The following is a 22,339-nucleotide window of genomic DNA, read 5'->3' as shown; positions in this document are numbered from 1 at the left end:
ATTAGGACAGGAAAACAGTAAGACCCTCTGTGCCTGGCATATGTAGATTTTTTAATCTGGAGAAGGGTTAAATAACCTCTTCATGAACATGAAAGGCTATAGGGAGAATAATGGCTCATTAAAAACATTTCCAGAACAAAAGCAAAAGGGCTTGATCAACAGAAAGAATTTGTATTTTAGACTGAGAACTTCTGGATTAGATTTATGTATCTGGAGTGTTTAGAGAAATGTGAAAACCTAGGTCAGATATTCTTTTACTGTGTGTGATTTAATCATCATTCTAAAGACAAATGTGATAATCTTAACCTAATTATTAAATTCTTCCATAAAACTTTGTATTTGCTTTGTTATGATTGATTAATATAGTGGCTTCCAAATCTGGGGAGGCTCATTGAAATGCAAATTTTTAGACCCTCATCATAGAGATTTCACTTAAGCAGGGTCCAGAAATCTATATTTTAAAGTCACCTTGTATCACTCTTTAAAGCCAGTGAGATCAGCTCTGGGGAATCAGGTTTATAGTACAGTTGTGATCTGGTCATGATGATAGGGTGGTATTACTTGTCTATAATTTGTAGTACATAATAATGGCTAGTTTATGATGGAGGAGGTGCAGGCATTGAGGAAGGGTTCAAGAGACAAATGATAAAATTAAGGGCTAAGCTAAGGTCCGGGAGTTTCCATAAGACTGTGGATTAAGTGGCAATTCCAAGAACACCCGCCCAAGATTTTCATCCTAAGAAGCTTGGCATGCTTCCAGACCTGTCAATGTAGTTATTTCTGTCAGAAGAAGGGCCAGCTGTTTATGTGCTGAGTGTAGGCTCATTAACAGACTTAAGGAGAAAATGACAGGTATTGACGAAAGCCAGTCTTTGTTCTTGTTAACAAGATGTGAAGGAAAGTTCCTAATTGAAGGGGAAGAAAACAAGACAACAGGAAACCAGGAAATGTTAGACTTTGATAACTTTGAAAGCTTCAAGTCCTCTGACAGTAGGATGGAATACCACTAATAGCTAACATTTATTGTGTTTATCATGTACTGGTTTCTGGTATAAGCACTTAACATAATTATTTTACTTAATTGATTAACTTACAAGCACCCTATGGTGTAGGTTTTTTTTTTTTTTTTTTTTACAGAGGAGAAAATGGAGGCATAGAGAGTATAAATAACAGGCTAAAAGTCACACAGCTATTACCTGGCAGAGCCTGGATCTGAAGGCAGCGTGACTAGAGCCAGAGCCACGTCTGTGAGGCAGAGAAAGAGGAGCAAATGTTTGACTGGAGCTGGGTCTCCTCCTACCACTGGCACCATCATCGTTGCTAACTTACTGAGAGCTCTAAGCTCTGTGCTCTCTCTCCGTTAGCTCACTCTTGGAACTAGAGAAGTGCTGTGATTGTCCCATTTTACAGCTGAGGCACAGTGAGTCACGAGGAGGTTGGTTGACTCACCAGCGTCATGGAGCTTGTAGGTGGCAGAGGGGACACATATCCAGACAGTTGGGTTCCAGAATCCACACTCGTATGCTTGATTATATCCAGAATATTTACAGAAGAAATGTGTGTGGGAACAAATGACAACAGTTTTTGATGACCCCCAACAAGGTCTCTGTTTCATTGAGTGGAAGATGTGCTTTCTTTCACATTTATAAATTTACCCATTCTTTTCTTTGAATATAATGTTTTAAAAACTCATTGATTTGTTTTGCCCTTCAGATGATCTCCTGCAGTGAAAGAACTGTTGAGCATTGAGCATAGAGCCTTAATATGCTTTAAACTATTCTTTAAGACAATCTTCTGAGAATCAGCACGGATTATATATTCAAAGAAAAAGTTTCTTTGAGAGCCTTGGCAGAATGAACTAGTTTTACTGGAAACCGACCTTGTATTATGTTGGATTAACTGTGTTGTTTTCATGTTTCAAGTACATGGCATCCTGCATCTGTGTTTAGGCAGAAGTCAGTGGGGGTGGGGAGAATGGGGTTGCCAGGCAGCCAGAGATCTCAAGTGCCCAAATGCATCACATCTTGGTCCCTAAACCTGGGCTCCTGATGGACAGTAGTCTGGCCATGGGTGAGTGGCTTAGGACACTACAACGAGCAGCCCCCTGGCCAAATATTCTGGGGCTAGGTGCCACCAAAAAGCTTATTTTCACCAAATGTATTATTATAACAATTCAAAACATGCCTTTATGTGATAACTCCACTATGAATCAGCTTTATAGGGAAGGTCTGAGTCTATGTTCCTTTTTGAACACAGGAGACAGGCTATGGCAATATGATTGTCCAAGTGTGGTGTTTTCTCTTAATCCCCTTGGCCTCTGGTGACCTCCGTGGGCCATATCTTTGTGGTGTGGATAGGTGGCAGCCATCTGTCCATCATCTTTTATATCAAGTACATTCCAAAGATAGATGGAGTTTCAATTTTTACTGTGACTCCATGAGGTCTACCCTACTTACTCTATATTAAAAAGCACCCTATATAAAAATGACACACAGGGCTTCCCTGGTGGTGCAGTGGTTGAGAGTCCACCTGCCGATGCAGGGGACACGGGTTCGTGCCCTGGTCCGGGAGGATTCCACATGCCGCGGAGCGGCTGGACCCGTGAGCCATGGCCGCTGGGCCTGCACGTCTGGAGCCTGTGCTCTGCAACGGGAGAGGCCACAACAGTAAGAGGCCCATGTACCGCAAAAATGACCCACAATCCTGACCCCCCATATCATGCTCTACTTGTCCTTTCCCCCCCACATAATTTATTACCTTATACTACTATATAATTTATTTATTTACTATATTTAGTGTTTATTGTCTGTTCCCGCCTTTATCCAACTGGAATGTAAATTCACGAGTGCAGGAATCCTAGTTTTGTTCACTGAAACACCCTAACACCTAGTACATAGGTAGTTAAGTGATTAATAAACAGTGAATGAATGTTTTCCATTAAAATCTAGCTGATCAAGTCTGATTAGAAAGCAATCCTCACTGCTGGTTTTAGAACTAGAAATATACTCTTAAAAAAAATTTTTTTTTCTCAAATTTTGTGAGACAAGTAGGTATAGTGTAAAATCCGTCCATGTCTTACCTTGAAAGCCATTTTTAAAATCGGCTCCATTCGGTAGGAGATCTGGAGTGTATTCACTGTAGCCACCTACATAAAACTGACTGAAGACATTGAGACCAACCAGTTTTCCTGGAGAGATGATGGATTTATTTTGCTGATCATCTACCTTCAAAAGGAAAAAAATTCAAAGCTTATTAAAAAAGAAATTGATTCCCCAGGGTGAACTGTTAAGATACTCTTTCGTTATTTCCCATTAACTTGGCATGAACACTTACACACACCTGAATTTTGAAGAACTCATAAACACTTTACCACTTAATTCTCTGCTTCTTCACTGGTGTCTGTTACTATGATATAGCTAGCAGTCATGGTTCTGCATCTCAATCAACATCACAGTTCTTCAAAGATTAGGAGCTGGCAGCCCGTTGGGCCTCCTCCATCTGGCCTTACCTCCCTCTCATATCTGTTCTCAAATGACCACCAGTCATTTATCAGCAAATGGAAACTGACCACGGCACCCAGCCCCCTTCTTAAATTTCTTGGTAGCTCTCCAGATGCAAATCTAAACTATTTAGATAAGTCCTTTGATGATACAGACCTTGTCTTTCTCCAGCCACACCTTTCACTTCCCTCGCCTGAAAACCACCAAGAACTACTGATGTTCCTTAAGCCCACGCTCGCCATGCTTCTTTTTCCGAACTGCTATTTACGCCAGTGTCACCTCTTTTGAGAAGCATTCCCTGAATCTTCTCTCTCACCTTGTTTATGTTAGTCATCCTCTAATTTATCCCCACACCACTTAACTGCAACACCCCTAGTCTTCTGTTTTGTGTGCTAGTCTGTGAAATTCATGGGGGCAGGTGGCCCGGCTCTTTCACCTCTGTCCCTCAGCACAGATCTGATAATAGAGCAGCACGCAGTAAGATTGTGGGACAGATGGAGGGATGACCCTTTACCTTCAGCCAGCCTGCTCGGAAGGACCTCCCCAGAAGGACCGTGTGGATCCCATGGCTCAGATCGAGGGGATCGCTGCTGACACTTGCTGTGCCAGATCCCAGGTTGTAACTGTAAACCACGCGGCCGCTGCGCAGACCCACGGCCAGGAAGTCATCACCACTCAGCCCTGGAAGGAGAAAAGGCAGAGGGAAGGCCCACTGAGAGGAAACCCAGGAGGCTAGGCAGCTTCTTCACCCTCTGGCTCTGAGTCACAGACCCGAACAGTGAGTTATAACCCACACGTAACTTCTCATCTGCACTCAGGTGTGTGTGGAACTGCATATTGTTATCCAAACCCACAGACTCTGTCTGAGCATGAGGGTTCTGGTCAACCCGGAGGAATGCTCAATAACTAAAAAGTGGGAATTAAAATGTCCTTCTTGTCTAAATGAAATTAAGTATGTACTTCAGCATAATTAGAACTTCACAGTGGAGTAAAAAACTGCTTTGGTACTGAACGAGATTCAAATGATTGAGCTAACCTAGCATCAGCTTTGAATTTCTCTCTGTGGTTTGAGGTGAGTATAAAGAAGATTTCTTTCTATAGTTGCGGAGTGTGTTCCAATTGTTCTGTTGCAAAAGCTCTCAACCACACCCCCATGACTAGTTCAAGGCTGGCTCTTTCTGCATTCCCTATTTGCCCTCTCCCTGCCCTAGTCCAGGGCCATTCATGCATCACACCGAGTTGCAGAACCCCGAACACTCAGGATGCAGCTCATAGGGACCCATGGGGAAGGGCAGGTGGTTGGGAGAGTCCTGGCATCGGGCACTAAGGGAAGATCCTGGAAGTAGGTTTGGTGGCTTTAGGAATGTCTGGGATGGTCAGTGGTGTGGGTACTTGCAGATGGGCAGTACACACATAGGTTAAGGCAGAGCTTCTAGAGATTGATGGGGGCAAGAGGTCTATGGACAGCATAGAGAAAATACATCACCCTGTTTCTCAAAGGTGTGTTTGTGGACCTTAAAACTGAAGCTTGCTGGTCATAGAATTGAGGCAAGGACTTCTGCTTGGGGGAAGAATAAGGACCCCATAGAAGTAAGAAGTTTAATCACAGGGCAAAAAGCAGAAGTGAGTCCTTGGATGTGGGCAAATTTGGGTGTGTACAGCACCCCTCTGCATTTCTAAGGGTGATACCTTGTCTGCTTCCTCGGCTTCTCTTGGTTGTTAGGCTGATAAAGGTAAAGGAGAGGAAAAAATCTGCAGGGCTGCCGTTTCCAGATAATGTAAGGAGGTGGGTTTCCTAAAGCACTTGAAAGCAGAAGGCTGAAGTGTTACTTAGAGATGCTTGAACTCTGCCACTGCCTTTTTCATGGGTCTGCTGTGAACCCTGAGCTGGGATATTTTGGAAGCGCCTTATGTGAGAGCCGTTGTTAAGCATGTCGGGAACTTCCAGCAAATCTCTCTCTGTCTCTCTGGTGATTTCTTCCCACCTGCAGTGCTGTGGCAGGTTAGCTGGGCTGAGAATTTAAAATAGGGAGAACTCCCAGGGGAAAGCATACATTCAGGAAGGCAGTTAGAAAGGAGAGAAAGCACCCCTAGAGGCTGGAGGCAATGTCTCAGGAAGGTTTTGGAGTGCAGACGGGAAAAGGGTGGGGGAGAGAAGGGGACAGCAGGGTCCTCCTGTGACTGCGAATGGGGCTCTTTGAGAGATTTTAGTGGCATCTGAATCGTCTTTGCAAATTGTTCAGGATGTTGGGACGGAGACGGTGTTCTGTGGACTGAGCTGGTGGTGGGAAAGCAGATCTACCTGAGCCTCACCCTTCTTTCCTTCCCGACCTGTTGCCATTCCTCTGTTCTGAGTCCCTGGCAGCCCATTTCATGCCAGAAACAACTTTACCCTCAAAGTCCTCACAGAGTTGGCTCAGGTGCCATGGGAAGTGGAGAAGAAGCAGCAGGGCATCGGGGACAGTCATTTGTAACAGTATGGGGAGAAGGTTAGGGCAGTTACAAGGAGGTGATTTTGAATTGGCTTCTGAGCTAACCCATAAAACGACCCAAAAGAATTTGCTAGGTGGGTGAGAAGACGGATGTTCGAGGCTGAGGAAATAACTTTGCAAAACCCCAGGAGGGGCAAGGACATGGTGTCCTTAGGGAGCTTCCGGGAGCTGGGTGGGGATGGCGTTAAGTGTATGTGCGGGAAAGAGACATGTACTTAAGGGCCTCTTATACTGCAGTGAATGGTTTAAATACTTTACTGGAGACTCTTTTTTTTACAGGAGCCATGAAAGGATTTTGAATGAGAGAATTACATTAGATATGGCCTTTAGAGGACTCTCATAGCAGAGGTGCAGATAGAACTCAGAGGCAGATAGTGAACCTCATTGGAAGGTCATCTAAGTGACTCAGGAGAGGAAAGATTAACGTCCAAATAGATCAAGGCAGTGGCAGAGGGGACAGAAAAAAGGGGAGGAATTTGTGTGTGATTTGGAAAGAAACTTTGAAAGGATGGGTCCATTTGGAGTGAAGAGTTGAGAAAGAGGGAGGAGTTGGGGGCGGTTCTGAAGAGTCTGGTTTACAGAGCTGGGGGGTGGGGAATGGCCGGAGCCTGGAAAGGAGGGTCTGGGAAAGGAGGCTGACTCTAGTTTATAGATGCTTCTGCCCACAGACACATCCCAGGGTGTAGACGTGGAGATGCACTAGGAGGCAGGGATAAGGAGAGCCAGGGAGCAAATCAGACCATGAAGCAGATGACAGCATTGTATCTGCAAGCCATGGGTCTATTAGGGTTGCCTCTGCCACTCCTAATCTGGACCTCCCCTCAGCACCCTGGTGGTGACGACAGAGTAGATAAGGAAAGAGAAGCAGCTGACTACCAGGGCTGGTGCTGGGAAGGTGAACAGTATTTTAGGGACTTCGAATTGCTCTGAGGTGGTGTTTTGCAAACCAGGAAGTCCATCACGATCACTCAGGGAGCTTATCAAAAATACAGATTCTAGAAGCTACCTTATACGACTTGTATGAGAATCTTTGAAGCTAGGTTCTGGAAATATTTCTTTTTTTAATAGGCTTCCCATCTGTTTATGAAGCCTGACGGATGTTAATAAATTTAGGAGGGTTGGGGCATGTGACCTGTGCTGTCACACAGGGCTTTGTGTTCAGAAGGGCTTGATTTAATGCTCCACTGTCACTTCTTGAAATTCTTTGAACTGTGCTGTGAAAATGTCCATGAGACAACAGAACATAAGCTGGAACACAGGCAATACACACACAACATGCATGTTTGTTGTTTCTTGCCACCCCGTTCATATGTAGTGTTTGTGACGTCTCATGAGAACAGAATTCCCCCAAAACTGGGATGTACTTAGGAGCTGGTGATGAGAAGGAAGGAATTAGAGTAATTATGCTGCAAGTGGTAAAAGAGGGAGGAAGGAACGATGGGAGTTAACTTTAGATGAAGAGCAGTTAAGAGTAACAAGATCTAGGAAGTGAATAAAAATCCTTTTAGAATGTACAGAAAAAAACCAACACAAATTTGGTCTCTTTCTGGCTAGGAAGAAGAGATGTAACTCAGTTCCATAAATCCTATTAAGCAGAGAGCTTTGAAGGGGTTGTGTTATGGTGAGTTGTAATTAACATTATAACAACTCATGATACTGGTTAGAGGAAATTTCATGGGTGAAGATGAGATGCTGAGGCCAGAATAGCATCTGGCCTCATCACAGGCAGAGGCCAGTGGAATGGAAGCAAGAGCTTCATCTAGGTGAGGAGAGGGATAGTGGTGAGGGCAACGATGATGGAGAATGGAAACAAAGTGAAGGATGCTGCCATGACATTTTGGAAGAAAAGACCAAAGAGGTTGAGACAAAGAGTTGCCAGGTCACTCGAACCTTCTCATATGGTCCTTAGAAGTGTGTGGTGCACTAGGGATGATGGTGGTGAAGGTCATAGATTCTAAATATATTGTTTAAAATCTTGGGAAGGAAAATAAAACACTTGTGTCATAGGCATGTGGTTATAATTAAGTTTATGGCATTTTGTTCCCTAAATTATTTAGAAGACTTTATTGGATTTGTTTGTTTGTGGTTTGTTTCTTCTACTATTTATATCAGTGGTTCTCCAACCTCGCTGGACCTTCTTTTTTTTTTTTTTTTTTTAACATCTTTATTGGAGTATAATTGCTTTACAATGGTGTGTCAGTTTCTGCTTTATAACAAAGTGAATCAGTTATACATATACATATATCCCCATATCTCTTCCCTCTTGCATCTTCCTTCCTCCCACCCCCCCTATCCCACCCCTCTAGGTGGACCCAAAGCACTGAGTGATCTCCCTGTGCTATGTGGCAGCTTCCCACTAGCTATCTATTTTACGTTTGGTAGTATATATATGTCCATGCCACTCTCTCACTTTGTCCCAGCTTACCCTTCCCCCTCCCCATATCCTCAAGTCCATTCTCTAGTAGGTCTACATCTTTCTTCCTGTCTTGCCCCTAGGTTCTTCATGCCCCTTTTTTTTTTTTTTAGATTCCATACATATGTGTTAGCATATGGTATTTGTTTTTCTCTTTCTGACTTACTTCACTCTGTATGACAGACTCTAGTTCCAATCACCTCACTACAAATAACTCAATTTTGTTTCTCTTTATGGCTGAGTAATATTCCATTGTATATGTGTGCCACATCTTCTTTATCCATTCATCTGTTGATGGACACTTCCATATCCTGGCTATGGTAAATAATGCTGCAATGAACATAGTGGCAAATGCCTTTTTTGAATTATGGTTTTCTCAGGGTATATGCCAAGTACTGGGATTGCTGAGTCATATGGTAGTTCTATTTTTAGTTTTTTAAGGAACCTCCATACTGTTCTCCATAGTGGCTGTATCAATTTACATTCCCACCAACAATGATTTAATCCACAGGCATGGACAGGAAGGGGAAATCTATTATATAGGAGGGAGGAAGGGTATAAAAGGCTTCCAATAGTAAGCCCAGGAAAAATGGTGCAGGTCAGTTTGACCTGAAGGAAAAAGAGAGATACAAAACAGAGAGGGAAAATAGGCAGAACAGTGCAACAATCCTTTCTGCCTTAGGGTAATTCTAGTGGAGTTCTTACCAGAAGAAACATGCAAACTAAGTAACGGTAATTAGAGATGGTCTAATTAGCTTCACCTGGAAAGAAGGCCTGGTGAAGAGTAGCTAGTAGCTGGAGCCATTGATTCATTAAGTCCTCAAAAGGAAGAATAAAACATGGATAAAAGCACTAACTCAGACCTGTGCATGGGAGAGAATTCCTGGGGGCACATGTCCTGCCGTTCCTCCCACTGATGCAGGTCAATCATGGGATGCTATAAACCATGAACATGACAGGCATGTGCTTTCATGTGCTCTGCTTGAAAGGACACCCCAGAAACAGATCTCATGGCCCAGGAAGAGGCAGAAGCCACTCTCAGGTGCCCTGTGTGGGATTCAGGACTATTTAGAGGGCTGTTCCTCGGATCGTTCTGAGGGAGCATTTGGGAGAAAAGATTCATATAGAGAGTGCAGTGGAAGCCTCGTGTATTTCAGCCCTCACCAGGTAATCTAAAGGTAAATATTGTGACTTTTAACAACACAGAAACGTGATCATCCTCACTCAGCTGATTCAACAATCTTTTAAGTCCAATAGGAAAAAAAGAAATCTTTCTGAAGTGTTTTATTTGGGATGAAATTTTGATTTATTAGTAGAGAAAGAGTGGACATGACTTGTTATGATTTCTTCAAACTATTCTTCCAATATGGTAAACTATTATAATGTATTAAATGTAATTTACCTTGATAAAAATGATGGGGTTGGAACCAAAAGAGGTAAGCTGAGTCCCAGGTACCACAAGGAGAGGAGTGTTTAATCTTGGCCTCTTTGCTAATTTAACTTCTAACTGCTCACTTCCTCATACCTCTCTTTTGAAAAATGGGAATGGTAATACTAATGCTTCATAGGATTGCTTCTAGCAATAACATAAAATGTTTTTCTTCCAGTTTTATTGAGATCTAATTGGCATACAGCACTGTATAAGTTTAAGGTGTACAGCATACTGATTTGACTTACATACATCATGAAATGATTACACTAAATTTGTGAATATTCATCATGTCATGTAGATATAACATTAAAGAAATAGAAAAAAATTTATCCTTGTGATGAGAACTCTTAGGATTCATTCTCTTAACTACTTTTATGTGTAGGAGAGAGATCTTCAAGATGGCGGGGTAGTACGATGTGGAGATCACCTTCCTCCTCACAAATACATCAAGAATACGTCTACATGTGGAACGGCTCCTTCAGAACACCTACTGAACGTTAGCAGAAGACATCAGACTTCCAAAAAGGCAAGAAAATCCCCATGTGCCTGTGTAGGGCAAAAGAAAAATGAAAAAACAGAGACAAAAGAGTAGAGATGGGACCTGCACCTCTGGGAGGGAGCTGTGAAGGAGGAAAAGTTTCCACATGCTAGGAAGCCCCTTCACTGGCAGAGATGGGGAGGTAGGCAGGGGGAAGCTTTGGAGCCACAGAGGAAAGCACAGCAACAGGGGTGCAGACGGCAAAGTGGGGAGATTCCCGCACAGAGGATCAGTGCCGACCAGCACTCACCAGCCTGAGAGGCTTGTCTGCTCAACCTCCAGGGCAGGTGGGGGCTGGGAGCTGAGGCTCAGAATTCAGAGATCAGATCCCAGGGAGAGGACTGGGGTTGGCTCTGTGAAGACAGCCTGAAGGGGACTAGGGCACCACAGCTAGTCAGGAGGGAGTCTGGGAAAAAGACTGGACCTGCCAGAGAGGCAACAGACCACTGTTTAGGGATATACGAGGAGAGGGAATTCAGAGCATCACCTAAACGAGCTCCAGAGATGCGTGTGAGCTGAGGCTATCAGCATGGACACGAGACATTAAGGCTGCTGCTGCAGTCACCAAGAAACCTGTGTGCAAGCACAGGTCACTATCCACACCTCCCCTCCCAGGAGCCTGTACAGCCCATCACCGCCAGGGTCCCATGATCCAAGGACAACTTCCCCAGGAGAGCACACGGTGTGCCTTAGGCTGTTGCAACATCACGCCAGCCTCTGCCACCATAGGCTCGCCCCACATTCCAATTATGACTACCAAACCCCTCCCTCCCCCCCAACCTCAGTGAGCAAGGGAGTCCTAATCAGCTGCTGCTTTAACTCCCTCCTGTCTGGTGCGGGGAACAGATGCCTGAGGGCGACCTACATGCAAAGGTAGGGCCAAAAAATGCTGAACCTCAAGAGCTGTGTGAACAAAGAAGAGAAAGGAAAATTTCTCTGTGCAGCCTCAGAAGCAGCGGATTAAATGCCTGCAATCAACTTGACATTCCCTGCATCTGTGGAATACCTGAATAGACAATGAATGTTCCCAAAATTGAGACAGTGGACTTTGGGAGCAACCGCAGACTTGGGGTTTGTTTTCTGCATCTGATTTGTTTCTCATCTTATGTTTATCTTAATTTAGTTTTCAGTGCTTGTTTTCATTGGTGGATTTGTTTATTGGTTTGGCTGCTCTCTTCCATTTTTTTTTTCATTTTTCTCTTTTTGTGAGTGTTTGTGTGTATGTTTATTTGTGTGATTTTGTCTGTTTAGGTTGGCTTTTACCATTTGTCCTAGGGTTCTGTCTGTTCTTTCTCTTTTCTTTTTTTTCAGTTTTGTTTTGTTTTGTTGTTTTTTCCTTTTATGACTGTGTGTGTGTGTCTATGTTTCTTTGTGTGATTTTGTCTGTTTAGTTTTGCTTTTACCATCTGTTTGGGGTTCTATCTGTGTATTTTGTTTTCTTCCTTTTCTTCTGAGCCGTGTGGCTGGCAGGGTCTTGGTGCTCTGGCTGGATGTTGGGCCTGAGCCTCCAAGGTGGGAGAACTAAGTCCAGGACACTGGACAACCAGAGACCGCCTGGCCCCACATAATATTAATTGTTGAGTGCTCTCTCAGAGATCTCTATCTCAACACTGAGACCCAGCTCCACCCAACGGCCAGCAAGGCCATTGTGGGATGCCCCATGGCAAACAACTAGTAAGACAGGAACACAACCCCACCCATTAGCAGAGAGGCTGCCCAAAGTCATACTAAGTTCACAGACACCCCAAAAGCAACACTGGATGTGGCCCTGCACAGCAGAAGGACAAGGTCCAGCCCCACCCACCAGAACACAGGCACCAGTCCTCCCCAATAGGAAGCCTACACAAACATTGAACCAACCTCACCCACTGGGAGCAGACACCAAAAATAACAGGAATTACAAGCGTGCAGCCTGAGAAAAGGAGACCCAAACACAGTAAGTTAACCAAAATGAGAAGACAGAGAAATATGCAGCAGAAGAAGGAGCAAGGTAAAAACCCACCAGACCAAACAAGTGAAGAGGAAATAGGGAGTCTACCTGAAAGGAATTCAGAGTAATGATAGTAAAGATGATCTTGGAAACAGAATGGAGAAAATAGAAGAAATATTTAACAAGGGCCTAGAAGAACAAAAGAGTAAACAAACAATGATGAACAACACAATAAATGAAATTAAATATACTCGAGGAGAAATCAGTAGCAGATTAACTGAGGCAGAAGAGTGGATAAATGACCTGGAAGATAGAAGAGTGGAAATAACTACCAGAGAGCAGAATAAAGAAAAAGAATGAAAAGAATTGAGGACAATTCTCATATCCAACATTAAATGCAGCAACATTCAAATTATAGGGATCTCAGAAAAAGAAGAGAAAAAGAAAGGGTCTGAGAAAATATTTGAAGAGATTATAGTCAAAAACTTCCGTAACAAGGGAAACAAAATAGTCAGTCAAGTCCAGGAAGCACAGAGAGTCCCATACAGGATAAAGCCAAGGAGAAACACGCCAAGACACATATTAATCAAACTATCAAAAATTAAATACAAAGAAAAAATATTAAAAGCAGCAAGGGAAAAGCAACAACTAACATACAAGGGAATCCCTGTAAGGTTAACATCTGATCTTTCAGCAGAAACTCTGTGGTAGAAGGGAGTGGCAGGATATACTTAAAGTGATGAAAGGGAAAAACCTACACCAAGATTACTCTACCCAGCAAAGACCTCATTCACGTTCGAAGGAGAAATTAAAACCTTTACAGACAAGAAAAAGCTAAGAGAATTCAGCACCACCAAACCAGCACTACAACAAATGCTAAAGGAAATTCTCTAGGTGGGAAACACAAGAGAAGGAAAAGACCTACAAGAACAAATCCAAAGCAATTAAGAAAATGGTAATAGGAACATACATATCGATAATTACCTTAAATGTAAATGGATTAAATGCTCCACCAAAAGATATAGACTGGTTGAATGGATACAAAAACAAGACCCACATATATGCTCTCTACAAGAGACACACTTCAGACCTAGGGACACATAGAGACTCAAAGTGGGGGGATGGAAAAAGATATTCCACGCAAATTGAAATCAAAAGAAAGTTGGAGTAACACTTCTTGTATCTGACAAAATAAACTATAAAATAAGGACTATTACAAGAGACAAAGAAGGACACTACATAATGATCAAGGGATCAATCCAAGAAGAAGATATAACAACTGTAAATATTTATGCACCCAACAGAGGACCACCTCAATATATAAGGCAAATGCTAACAGCAATAAAAGGGGAAATCAACAGTAACACAGTCATCGTAGGGGACTTTAGCACCCCAATTTCACCAATGGACGGATCATCAAAAATGAAAATAAGGAAAGACAAGCTTTAAATGACACATTAGACATGGTGGAATTAATTAATATTTATAGGACATTCCATCCAAAAACAACAGACTACACTTTCTTCTCAAGTGCTCATGGAACACTCTCCAGGATAGATCATATCTTAGATCACAAATCAAGCCCTTGGTAGATTTAAGAAAGATGAAATCATATCAAGTATCTTTTCCAACCACAACGCTCTGAGAAGAGATATCAGTTACAGGAAAAAACTGTAAAAAATACAAACACATAAAGGCTAAACATATGTTACTAAATAACCAAGAGATTGCTGAAGAAATCCAAGAGGAAATAAAAAAATACCTAGAAACCAATGACAATGAAAACACGATGACCCAAAACCTATGGGATGCAGCAAAAGTAGTTCTAAGAGGGAAGTTTATAGCAATACCATCCTACCTCAAGAAACAAGAAAAATCTCAAATAAACAACTTAACCTTACACCTAAAGCAATTAGAGAAAGAACAAAACCCCAACAAAGTTAGTAGAAGGAAAGAAATCATAAAGATCAGATCAGAAATAAATGAAAAATAAACGAAGGAAACAATAGCAAAGATCAATAAAAGTAAAAGCAGGTTCTTTGAGAAGATAAACAAAATTGGTAAACCATTAGCCAGACTCATCAAGAAAAAAGGGAGAAGACTCAAATCAACAGATTAGAAATGAAAATGGAGAAGTAACAACTGACACTGCAGAAATACAAAGGATCATGAGAGATTACTACATTCAACTATATGCCAAACAAAATGGACAACCTGGAAGAAATGGACCAATTCTTAGAAAAGCACAATGTTCAAAGACTGAACAAGGAAGAAATAGAAAATATGAACAGCCCAATCACAAGCACTGAAATTGAGACTGTGATTAAAAATCTTCCAACAAACAAAAGCCCAAGACTAGATGGCTTCACAGGTGAATTCTATCAAACATTTAGAGACAAGTTAACACCTATCCTTTGCAAACTCTTCCAGAATGTAATGGAGGGAGGAACACTTTCAAACTCATTCTATGAGGCCACCATAACCCTGATACAAAAACAAGACAAAGATGTCACAAAAAAAGAAACTACAGGCCAATATCACTGATGAATACAGATATAAAAATCCTCAACAGAATGCTAGCAAACAGAACCTAACAGTGCTGTTGGATCACACATTATTACCAAATATGGTTTGTCCCAGGAATATAAGGATTCTTCATTATACTCAAATCAATCAATGTGATACACCATATTAAAAATAGATGGATAAAAACCATATGATAATCTTGATAGATATAGAAAAAGTTTTTGACAATATTCTACACCATTTTTGATAAAAACTCTTCAAAAAGTGGGCATAGAGGAACCTACCTCAACATAATAAAGGCAATATGACAAACCCACAGCCAACATCATTCTCAATGGTGAAAAACTGAAACCATTTCCTGTAATATTAGGAAGAAGAGAAGGTTGCCCACTCTCACCACTATTATTCAACATGGTTTTGGAAGTTTTAGTCACAGTAGTCAGAGAAGAAAAAGAAATAAAAGGAATCCAAATTGGAAAAAAAAGAAGTAAATCTGTCACTGTTTGCAGATGACATGATACTATACATAGAGAATCCTAAAGATGCTACCAGAAAACTACTAGAGCTAATCAATAATTTGGTAAAGTAGCAGGACCAAAATTAATGCACAGAAATCTCTTGCATTGCTCTACACTAACAATGAAAAATCTGAAAGAGAAATTAAGGAAACAATCCCATTTACCATAGCAAGAAAAAGAACAAAATACCTAGGAATAAGCCTACCTAAGGAGACAAAAGACCTGTATGCAGAAAACTATAAGACACTGATTAAAGAAATTAAAGATGATACAGACAAATGGAGAGATATAACATGTTTTTGGATTGGAAGAATCAACATTGTGAAAATGACTCTACTACCCAAAGCAATCCACAGATCAATGTGATCACTATCAAACTACCAGTGGCATTTTTCACAGAAGTAGAACAAAAATTTTCACAATTTGCATGGAAACACAAAAGACCCCGAATAGCCAAAGCAATCCTGAGAAAGAAAAATGGAGCTGCAGGAATCAGGCTCCTTGACTTCAGTCTATACTACAAAGCTACAGTAAACAAGACAGTATGGTACTGGCACAAAAACAGAAATATAGATCAATGGAACAGGATAGAACTCCCAGAGATAAACTCACGTACATATGGTCACCTTATCTTTCATAAAAGTGGAAAGAATATACAATGGAGAAAAGACAGTCTCTTCAATAAGTGGTGCTGGGAAAACTGGACAGCTACACATAGAAGATTGAAATTAGAACACTCCCTAACACAACACACAAAAATAAACTCAAAATGGATTAGAGACCTAAATGTAATGCCAGACACTATAAAACTTAGAGGAAAATATAGGCAGAACACTCTATGACATAAATCACAGCAAGATCCTTTTTGACCCACCCTGTAGAGTAATGGAAATAAAAACAAAAATAAACAAATGGGACCTAATGAAACTTAGAAGCTTTTGCATAGCAAAGGAAACCATAAACAAGATGAAAAGACAACCCTCAGAATGGGAGAAAATATTTGCAAATGAAGCAACTGACAAAGGATTAATCTCCAAATTATACAAGCCGCTCATGCAGCTCAGTGTCAATAAAACAAAAAAACTAATCCAAAAATGGGCAGAAGACCTAAATAGATCTTTCTCCAAGGAAGATATACAGATTGCCAACAAACACATGAAAGGATTCTGAACATCACTAATCATTAGAGAAACACAAATCAAAACTGCAATGAGGGATCATCTCACACCAGTCAGAATGGCCATCATCAAAACATCTAGAAACAATGAATGCTGGAGAGGGTGTGTAGAAAAGGGAACCCTCTTACACTGTTGGTGGGAATGTAAATTGATACAGCCACTATGGAGAACAGTATGGAGGTGACTTAAAAAGCTAAAAATAGAACTACAATATGACGCAGCAATCCCACTACTGGGCATATACCCTGAGAAAACCATAATTCAAAAAAGGCATGTGCCACTATGTTCATTGCAGCACTATTTACCATAGCCAGGATATGGAAGTGTCCATCAACAGATGAATGGATAAAGAAGATGTGGCACATATATACAATGGAATATTACTCAGCCATAAAGAGAAACAAAATTGAGTTATTTGTAGTGAGGTGATTGGACCTAGAGTCTGTCATACAGAGTGAAGTAAGTCAGAAAGAGAAAAACAAATACCGTATGCTAACACATATATATGGAATCTAAAAATAATGGTTCTGATGAACTTAGGGGCAGGACAGGAATAAAGATGCAGATTTAGAGAATGGACTTGAGGACACAGCGGGAGGGGTAAGGGTAAGCTTGTATGAAGTGAGAGAGTGGCATGGACATATATACACTACCAAATGTAAAATAGATAGCTAGTGGGAAGAAGCCGCATAGCACAGGGAGATCAGCTCAGTGCTTTGTGACCCGCTAGAGGGGTGGGATAGGGAGGGTGGGAGGGAGACACAAGAGGGAGGAGATATGGGGATATATGTATATGTATAGCCGATTCACTTTGTTATAAAGCAGAAACTAACACAGCATTGTAAAACAATTATACTCTAATAATATACAGCAGTGTTAATTATATTTATCCTGCTGTATATTATATCCCTACTATTTATTATCTTATAAGTGGAAGTCTCTACCTTTTGACTGCCTTCATCCAATTCCCCCTCCCTTCTCACCCCACCTCTGGTAACTGGAAATCTGATCTCTTTTTCAATGTTTCTTTGTTTTTGAAGTATAATTGACCTACAACACTATATTATATTCTGTTATGCAACATAGTGATTCGATGTTTGTATACATTTCAAAATGATCACCATAAGTTCAGTTACGATCTGTTACCAAATAAATATATTACATAGTGATTGACTATATTTCTCACACTGTACATTTCCTACTCTTGACTATTTATTTTGCAACTGGAAGTTTGTTTCTCTTAATCTCCCTTGGTATTTCTTTCCTCCCCTGAGCCTCCTCCCCTGTGGTAACCACCTGTGTGTTCCCTGTATTTATAACTCTGTTTCCATTTTGTTATGTTTCTTTTTTGTTTTGCTTTTTAGATTCCACAATTAAGTGAAATCATACAGTATTTGTCTTTCTCTGTCTAACTTATCTCACTTAGCATGATACCCTTTAGGTCCAAGCATGTTTTCCCAAGTGGCAAGATTTCACTCTTTTGTTTTAATGGCTGAGTAATATGCCATTGTATGTATGTGTGTCTGTATATACACACACATACCTTCTTTATCCATTCATCTATAGATAAGCACTGAGGTTGCTTCCATATATTGTGTATTATAAATAATTCTGCAATGAACATAGGGGTGCATATATTTTTCTGGTAAGTATTTTTGTTTTCTTTGGATAAATACTCAGTAGTGGAATTGCTGAATTATATAGTAGCTCTAGTTTTTATTTATTGAGGATCTCCATACTGTTTTCCATAGTGGCTGCACCAATTTACATTCTCACCAACAGTGTACAAGGGCTCCCTGTTTTCCATATCCTCACAAACACTTGTTATTTGTTGTCTTTTTGATAATAGTTCTTCTGCCAGGTGTTAGTTGATATCTCATTGTAGCTTTGATTTGCATTTCTCCAATAATTACTGATGTGCCTGTTGGCCATCTGTATGTCTCCTTTGGAAAAATGTCTGTTCACATCCTCTGCCCATTTTAATTTAAGTAATTTATTTATTTATTTTCCAAAGTAATTCATTTGTTTATTGATTATCTATTATATCTTAAATATAGCAGTGTGTACATGTCAATCCCAAACTCCCACTCCATGCCCCCTCACCACCCTTTCCCCCTGGTAACCATAAGTTCATTCTCTAAGTCTGTGAGTCTGTTTCTGTTTTGTAGATAAGTTCTTTTTTTTTTTTTAGATTCCACTATAACTGATATCATATGATATTTGTCTTTCTCTGTCTGACTTACTTCACTTAGTATGATAATCTCCAGGTCCATCCACGTTGCTGTAAATGGCATTATTTCATTCTTTCTTATGGCTGAGTAATATTCCATTGTATATATGTACCACATCTTCTTAATCCATTCATCTGTCAATGGACATTTAGGTTGCTTCCATGTCTTGGCTATTGTAAAAAGCACTACAATGACCATGGAGGTGCATGTATACTTTCAAACCAAATTTGTCTCCAGATATATGCCCAAGAGTGGGATAGTTAGATCATATGATAACTCTATTTTTTGTTTTTTAAGGAACCTCCATACTGTTCCCCATAGTGGCTGTAACAATTTACACTCCCACCAACAGTGTAGGAGGGTTCCCTTTCTCCACACCCTCTCCAGAATTTATTGTTTGTAGATTTTTTGATGATGGCCATTCAGACTAGTGTGAGGTGATATCTCATTGTAGTTTTGATTTGCGGTTCTCTACTAATTAGTGATGTTGAACATCTTTTCATTTGCCTCTTGGCCATCTTCTTTGTATGTCTTCTTTGGAGAAATGTCTATTTAGGTCTTCTGTCAATTTTTTGATTGGGTTTTCTGTTTTGATGGTATTGAGCCTCATGGGCTGTTTGTAAATTTTGGAGATTAATCCTTTGTTGGTTGCATTATTTGCAAATATTTTCTCCCATTCTGTGGGTTGTCTTTTCATTTTGTTTATGGTTTCCTTTGCTGTGAAAAAGCTTTTGAGTTCAATTAGGTCCCATTTTTAAATTTTTGTTTTTATTTCTGTTACTCTGGGAGATAGACTGAAAAAGATATTGTTACGATTTATGTCAGAGAGTGCTCTGCCCATGTTTTCCTCTAAGTGTTTTATAGTATCTGATCTTACATTTAGGTCTTTAATCCATTTTAAGTTTATTTTTGTGTGTGGTGTTAAAGAGTATTCTAATTTTATTTTTTTACATGTATCTATCCAGTTTTCCCAGCACCATTTATTGAAGAGACTGTCTTTCCTCCATTGTCATAGATTAATTGACCATAGGTGTGTGGGTTTATCTCTGGGCTTTCTATCCTGTTACATTGATCTATATTTCTGTTTTTGTGCCAGTACCATGCTGTTATGATGACTGTATCTTTGTATCAGTAGTATAGTTAGGAAGTCAGGGAGCTTGATTCCTCCATCTCCATTTTTCTTTCCCAAGATTGCTTTGGCTATTTGGGGTCCTTTGTGTCTCCATACGAATTTTTAGATGTTCTGTTCTAGTTCTGTGAAAAATGACATTGGTAATTTGATAGAGATTGCATTGAATCTGTAGATTGCCTTGGGTAGTATAGTCCTTTTCACAAAATTGATTCTTCCAATCCAAGAACATGGTATGTTTCTCCATCTGTTTATGTTATCTTTAATTTCTTTCATCAGTGTTTTATAGTTTTCTGAGTACAAATTTTTTGCCTCCTTAGGTAGGTTTATTCCCAGGTATTTTATTCTTTTTGATATGATGGTAAATTGGATTGCTTCCTTAATTTCTCTTTCTGATAATTTGTTTTTAGTGTATATAAATGCAACAGATTTCTGTATATTAATTTTGTGTCCTGCAACTTTTCTGAATTCATTGATGAGTCCTAGTAGTTTTTTGGTGGTATCATTAAGATTTTCTATATATAGTATCATGTAATCTGAAAACAGTGTTTCCATTTTGAATTTATTTTTGGGCATGGTGTGAGAGAGTAATCCAGTTTAACTTTTCTGCATGTAGGTGTCCAGGTTTCCCAATACCATTTATTGAAGAGACTTATTTTTACCATTGTATATTCCTGTTTGTTGTCATAGATTAATTGCCTATATAAGTGTGGGTTCATTTCTGGGCTCTCTGTTCTGTTCCATTGATCTCTGTCTCTGTTTTTCTGCCAATTCCATAATGTTTTGATGTTTTATATAAATATATATACACACACACATATATATATATATATATACACACACTCAGGGAGTATGATACCTCCAACTTTGTTCTTTCTCAAGAGTGTTTTGACTATTTGATCTCTTTTTCATTATCATACAAAGTTTAGAATTATTTGTTTTAATTCTGTGAAAAATAAGTTCATTTGCATTATTTTTGTTAGATTCCACATATAAACAATATCATATGATATGTGTCTTTCTCTGGCTGGCTTAACATTTAAACTAATTATTGATAGGTGTGTATATACTGACATTTTATTAATTGTTTTAGGGTTATTTCATGGCTCTTTTTTGTTCCTTTCTTCTTCTTTTACTCTCTTCCCTCGTGATTTAATGCCTATCTTTAGTGTTATGTTTGGATTCCTTTCTCTCTCTTTTTTTTTTTTGTGTGTGTATTTCTTATAGGTTTTTGATTTGTGGTTACCATGAGGTTAATATATAGCAATCCCCCTCTCTCTTGCTCTGTGTGTGTGTGTGTATGTGTGTGTGTGTATGTATATGATTATTTTAAGTTGCTGGTCTCTTAAATTCACATTTTAACAACCCAGCATTCTTACTCGTCTACCCTAATGGTTACTGTTTTGGGCATCATATTTTACCTCTTTTTGTTTTGTGTATCCTTTAACTACTTATTGCAGATATGGATGATTTTACTACCTTTGTTTTTTAGCCCTCTTAGTAGCTTTGTATGTGGTTGACTTACTACATTCTCTGTATATTTGCCTGTAGCCATGAGCTTTTTCCTTTTATAATTTTCAAGTTTCCAGTTGTGGCCTTTTCTTTTTCACTTAGAAAATTTCCTTTAACATTTCTTGTAAAGCTGGATTGACTGTGCTGACCTCTATTACCTTTTGCTTATCTGTAAACCTTTTGATTTCTCCATCAAATCTGAATGAAAGCCCTGCTGGACAGTGTATTCTTGGTTGTAGGTTCTTCCCTTTCTTCACTTTAAGTACACTGTGCCACTCTCTTCTGGTCTGCAGAGTTTCTCCCTTCTGGTTGCAGAGTTTCTGCTGATAGCCTTATGGGAGTTCCCTTGTATGTAGCTTGTTGCTTTTCCCTTGCTAATTTTAATATTCTCTCTTTATCTCTAGTTTTTGTCCTTTTAATTACAATGTGTCTTGGTGTGGTCCTCTTAGGATTGATCTTATTTAGAACTCTCTGTGTTTCCTGGGCCTAGATGTCTGTTTACTTTCCCAAGTTAGGGAAGTTTTCAACTATTATGTCTTGAAATATGTTCTCTGCCCCATTTTCTCTCTCTCTTCTCCTTCTGGGACCCCTATAATGTGAATATTATTATGCTTGGTGGTCTCTTAAACTATCTTCATTTTTGCTTATTCTTTTTTCTGTTCAGCTTCAGTGATTTCCACTACTTTGTCTTCCAGCTCACTGACCCGTTCCTCTGTATCATCTAATCTACTGTTAATTCCTTTTAGTGTATTTTTCATTTTAGTTATGGTATTCTTTACCTCTGTTTGTTCTTCTTTGTATTTTCTGACTCTGTTAAAAACTTCTAACTTCTCAGTCTATTCATCCAATCTTCTCCCCACTTCTTCAAACATTTTTATGATCATTTCATTGAACTGTTTATTGTGTAGATTTCCTACCTCTACTTCACTTAGTTCTTCTT

General features: G+C 39.9%; 1 protein-coding gene across 1 annotated transcript in view; it reads right to left on the bottom strand.

The window, feature by feature from the left end:
- The window catches only part of EYS (EGF-like photoreceptor maintenance factor), a 1,631,219-nt gene that overhangs the window by 71,648 nt on the left and 1,537,232 nt on the right, over nt 1–22,339 (bottom strand). Inside the window, 2 exon segments of the mRNA XM_024761621.1 lie at nt 3,080–3,224; nt 4,015–4,181. Coding sequence (XP_024617389.1) covers nt 3,080–3,224; nt 4,015–4,181 — 312 coding nt within the window.

Source organism: Neophocaena asiaeorientalis, unplaced genomic scaffold, assembly GCF_003031525.2.
Source record: "Neophocaena asiaeorientalis asiaeorientalis breed wild unplaced genomic scaffold, Neophocaena_asiaeorientalis_V1.1 scaffold169, whole genome shotgun sequence".
NCBI classification, from domain to species: Eukaryota; Metazoa; Chordata; class Mammalia; order Artiodactyla; family Phocoenidae; genus Neophocaena; species Neophocaena asiaeorientalis.
The sequence above is the reverse complement of the archived record's forward strand: the minus strand, read 5'-3'. Positions and strand labels throughout refer to the sequence as shown.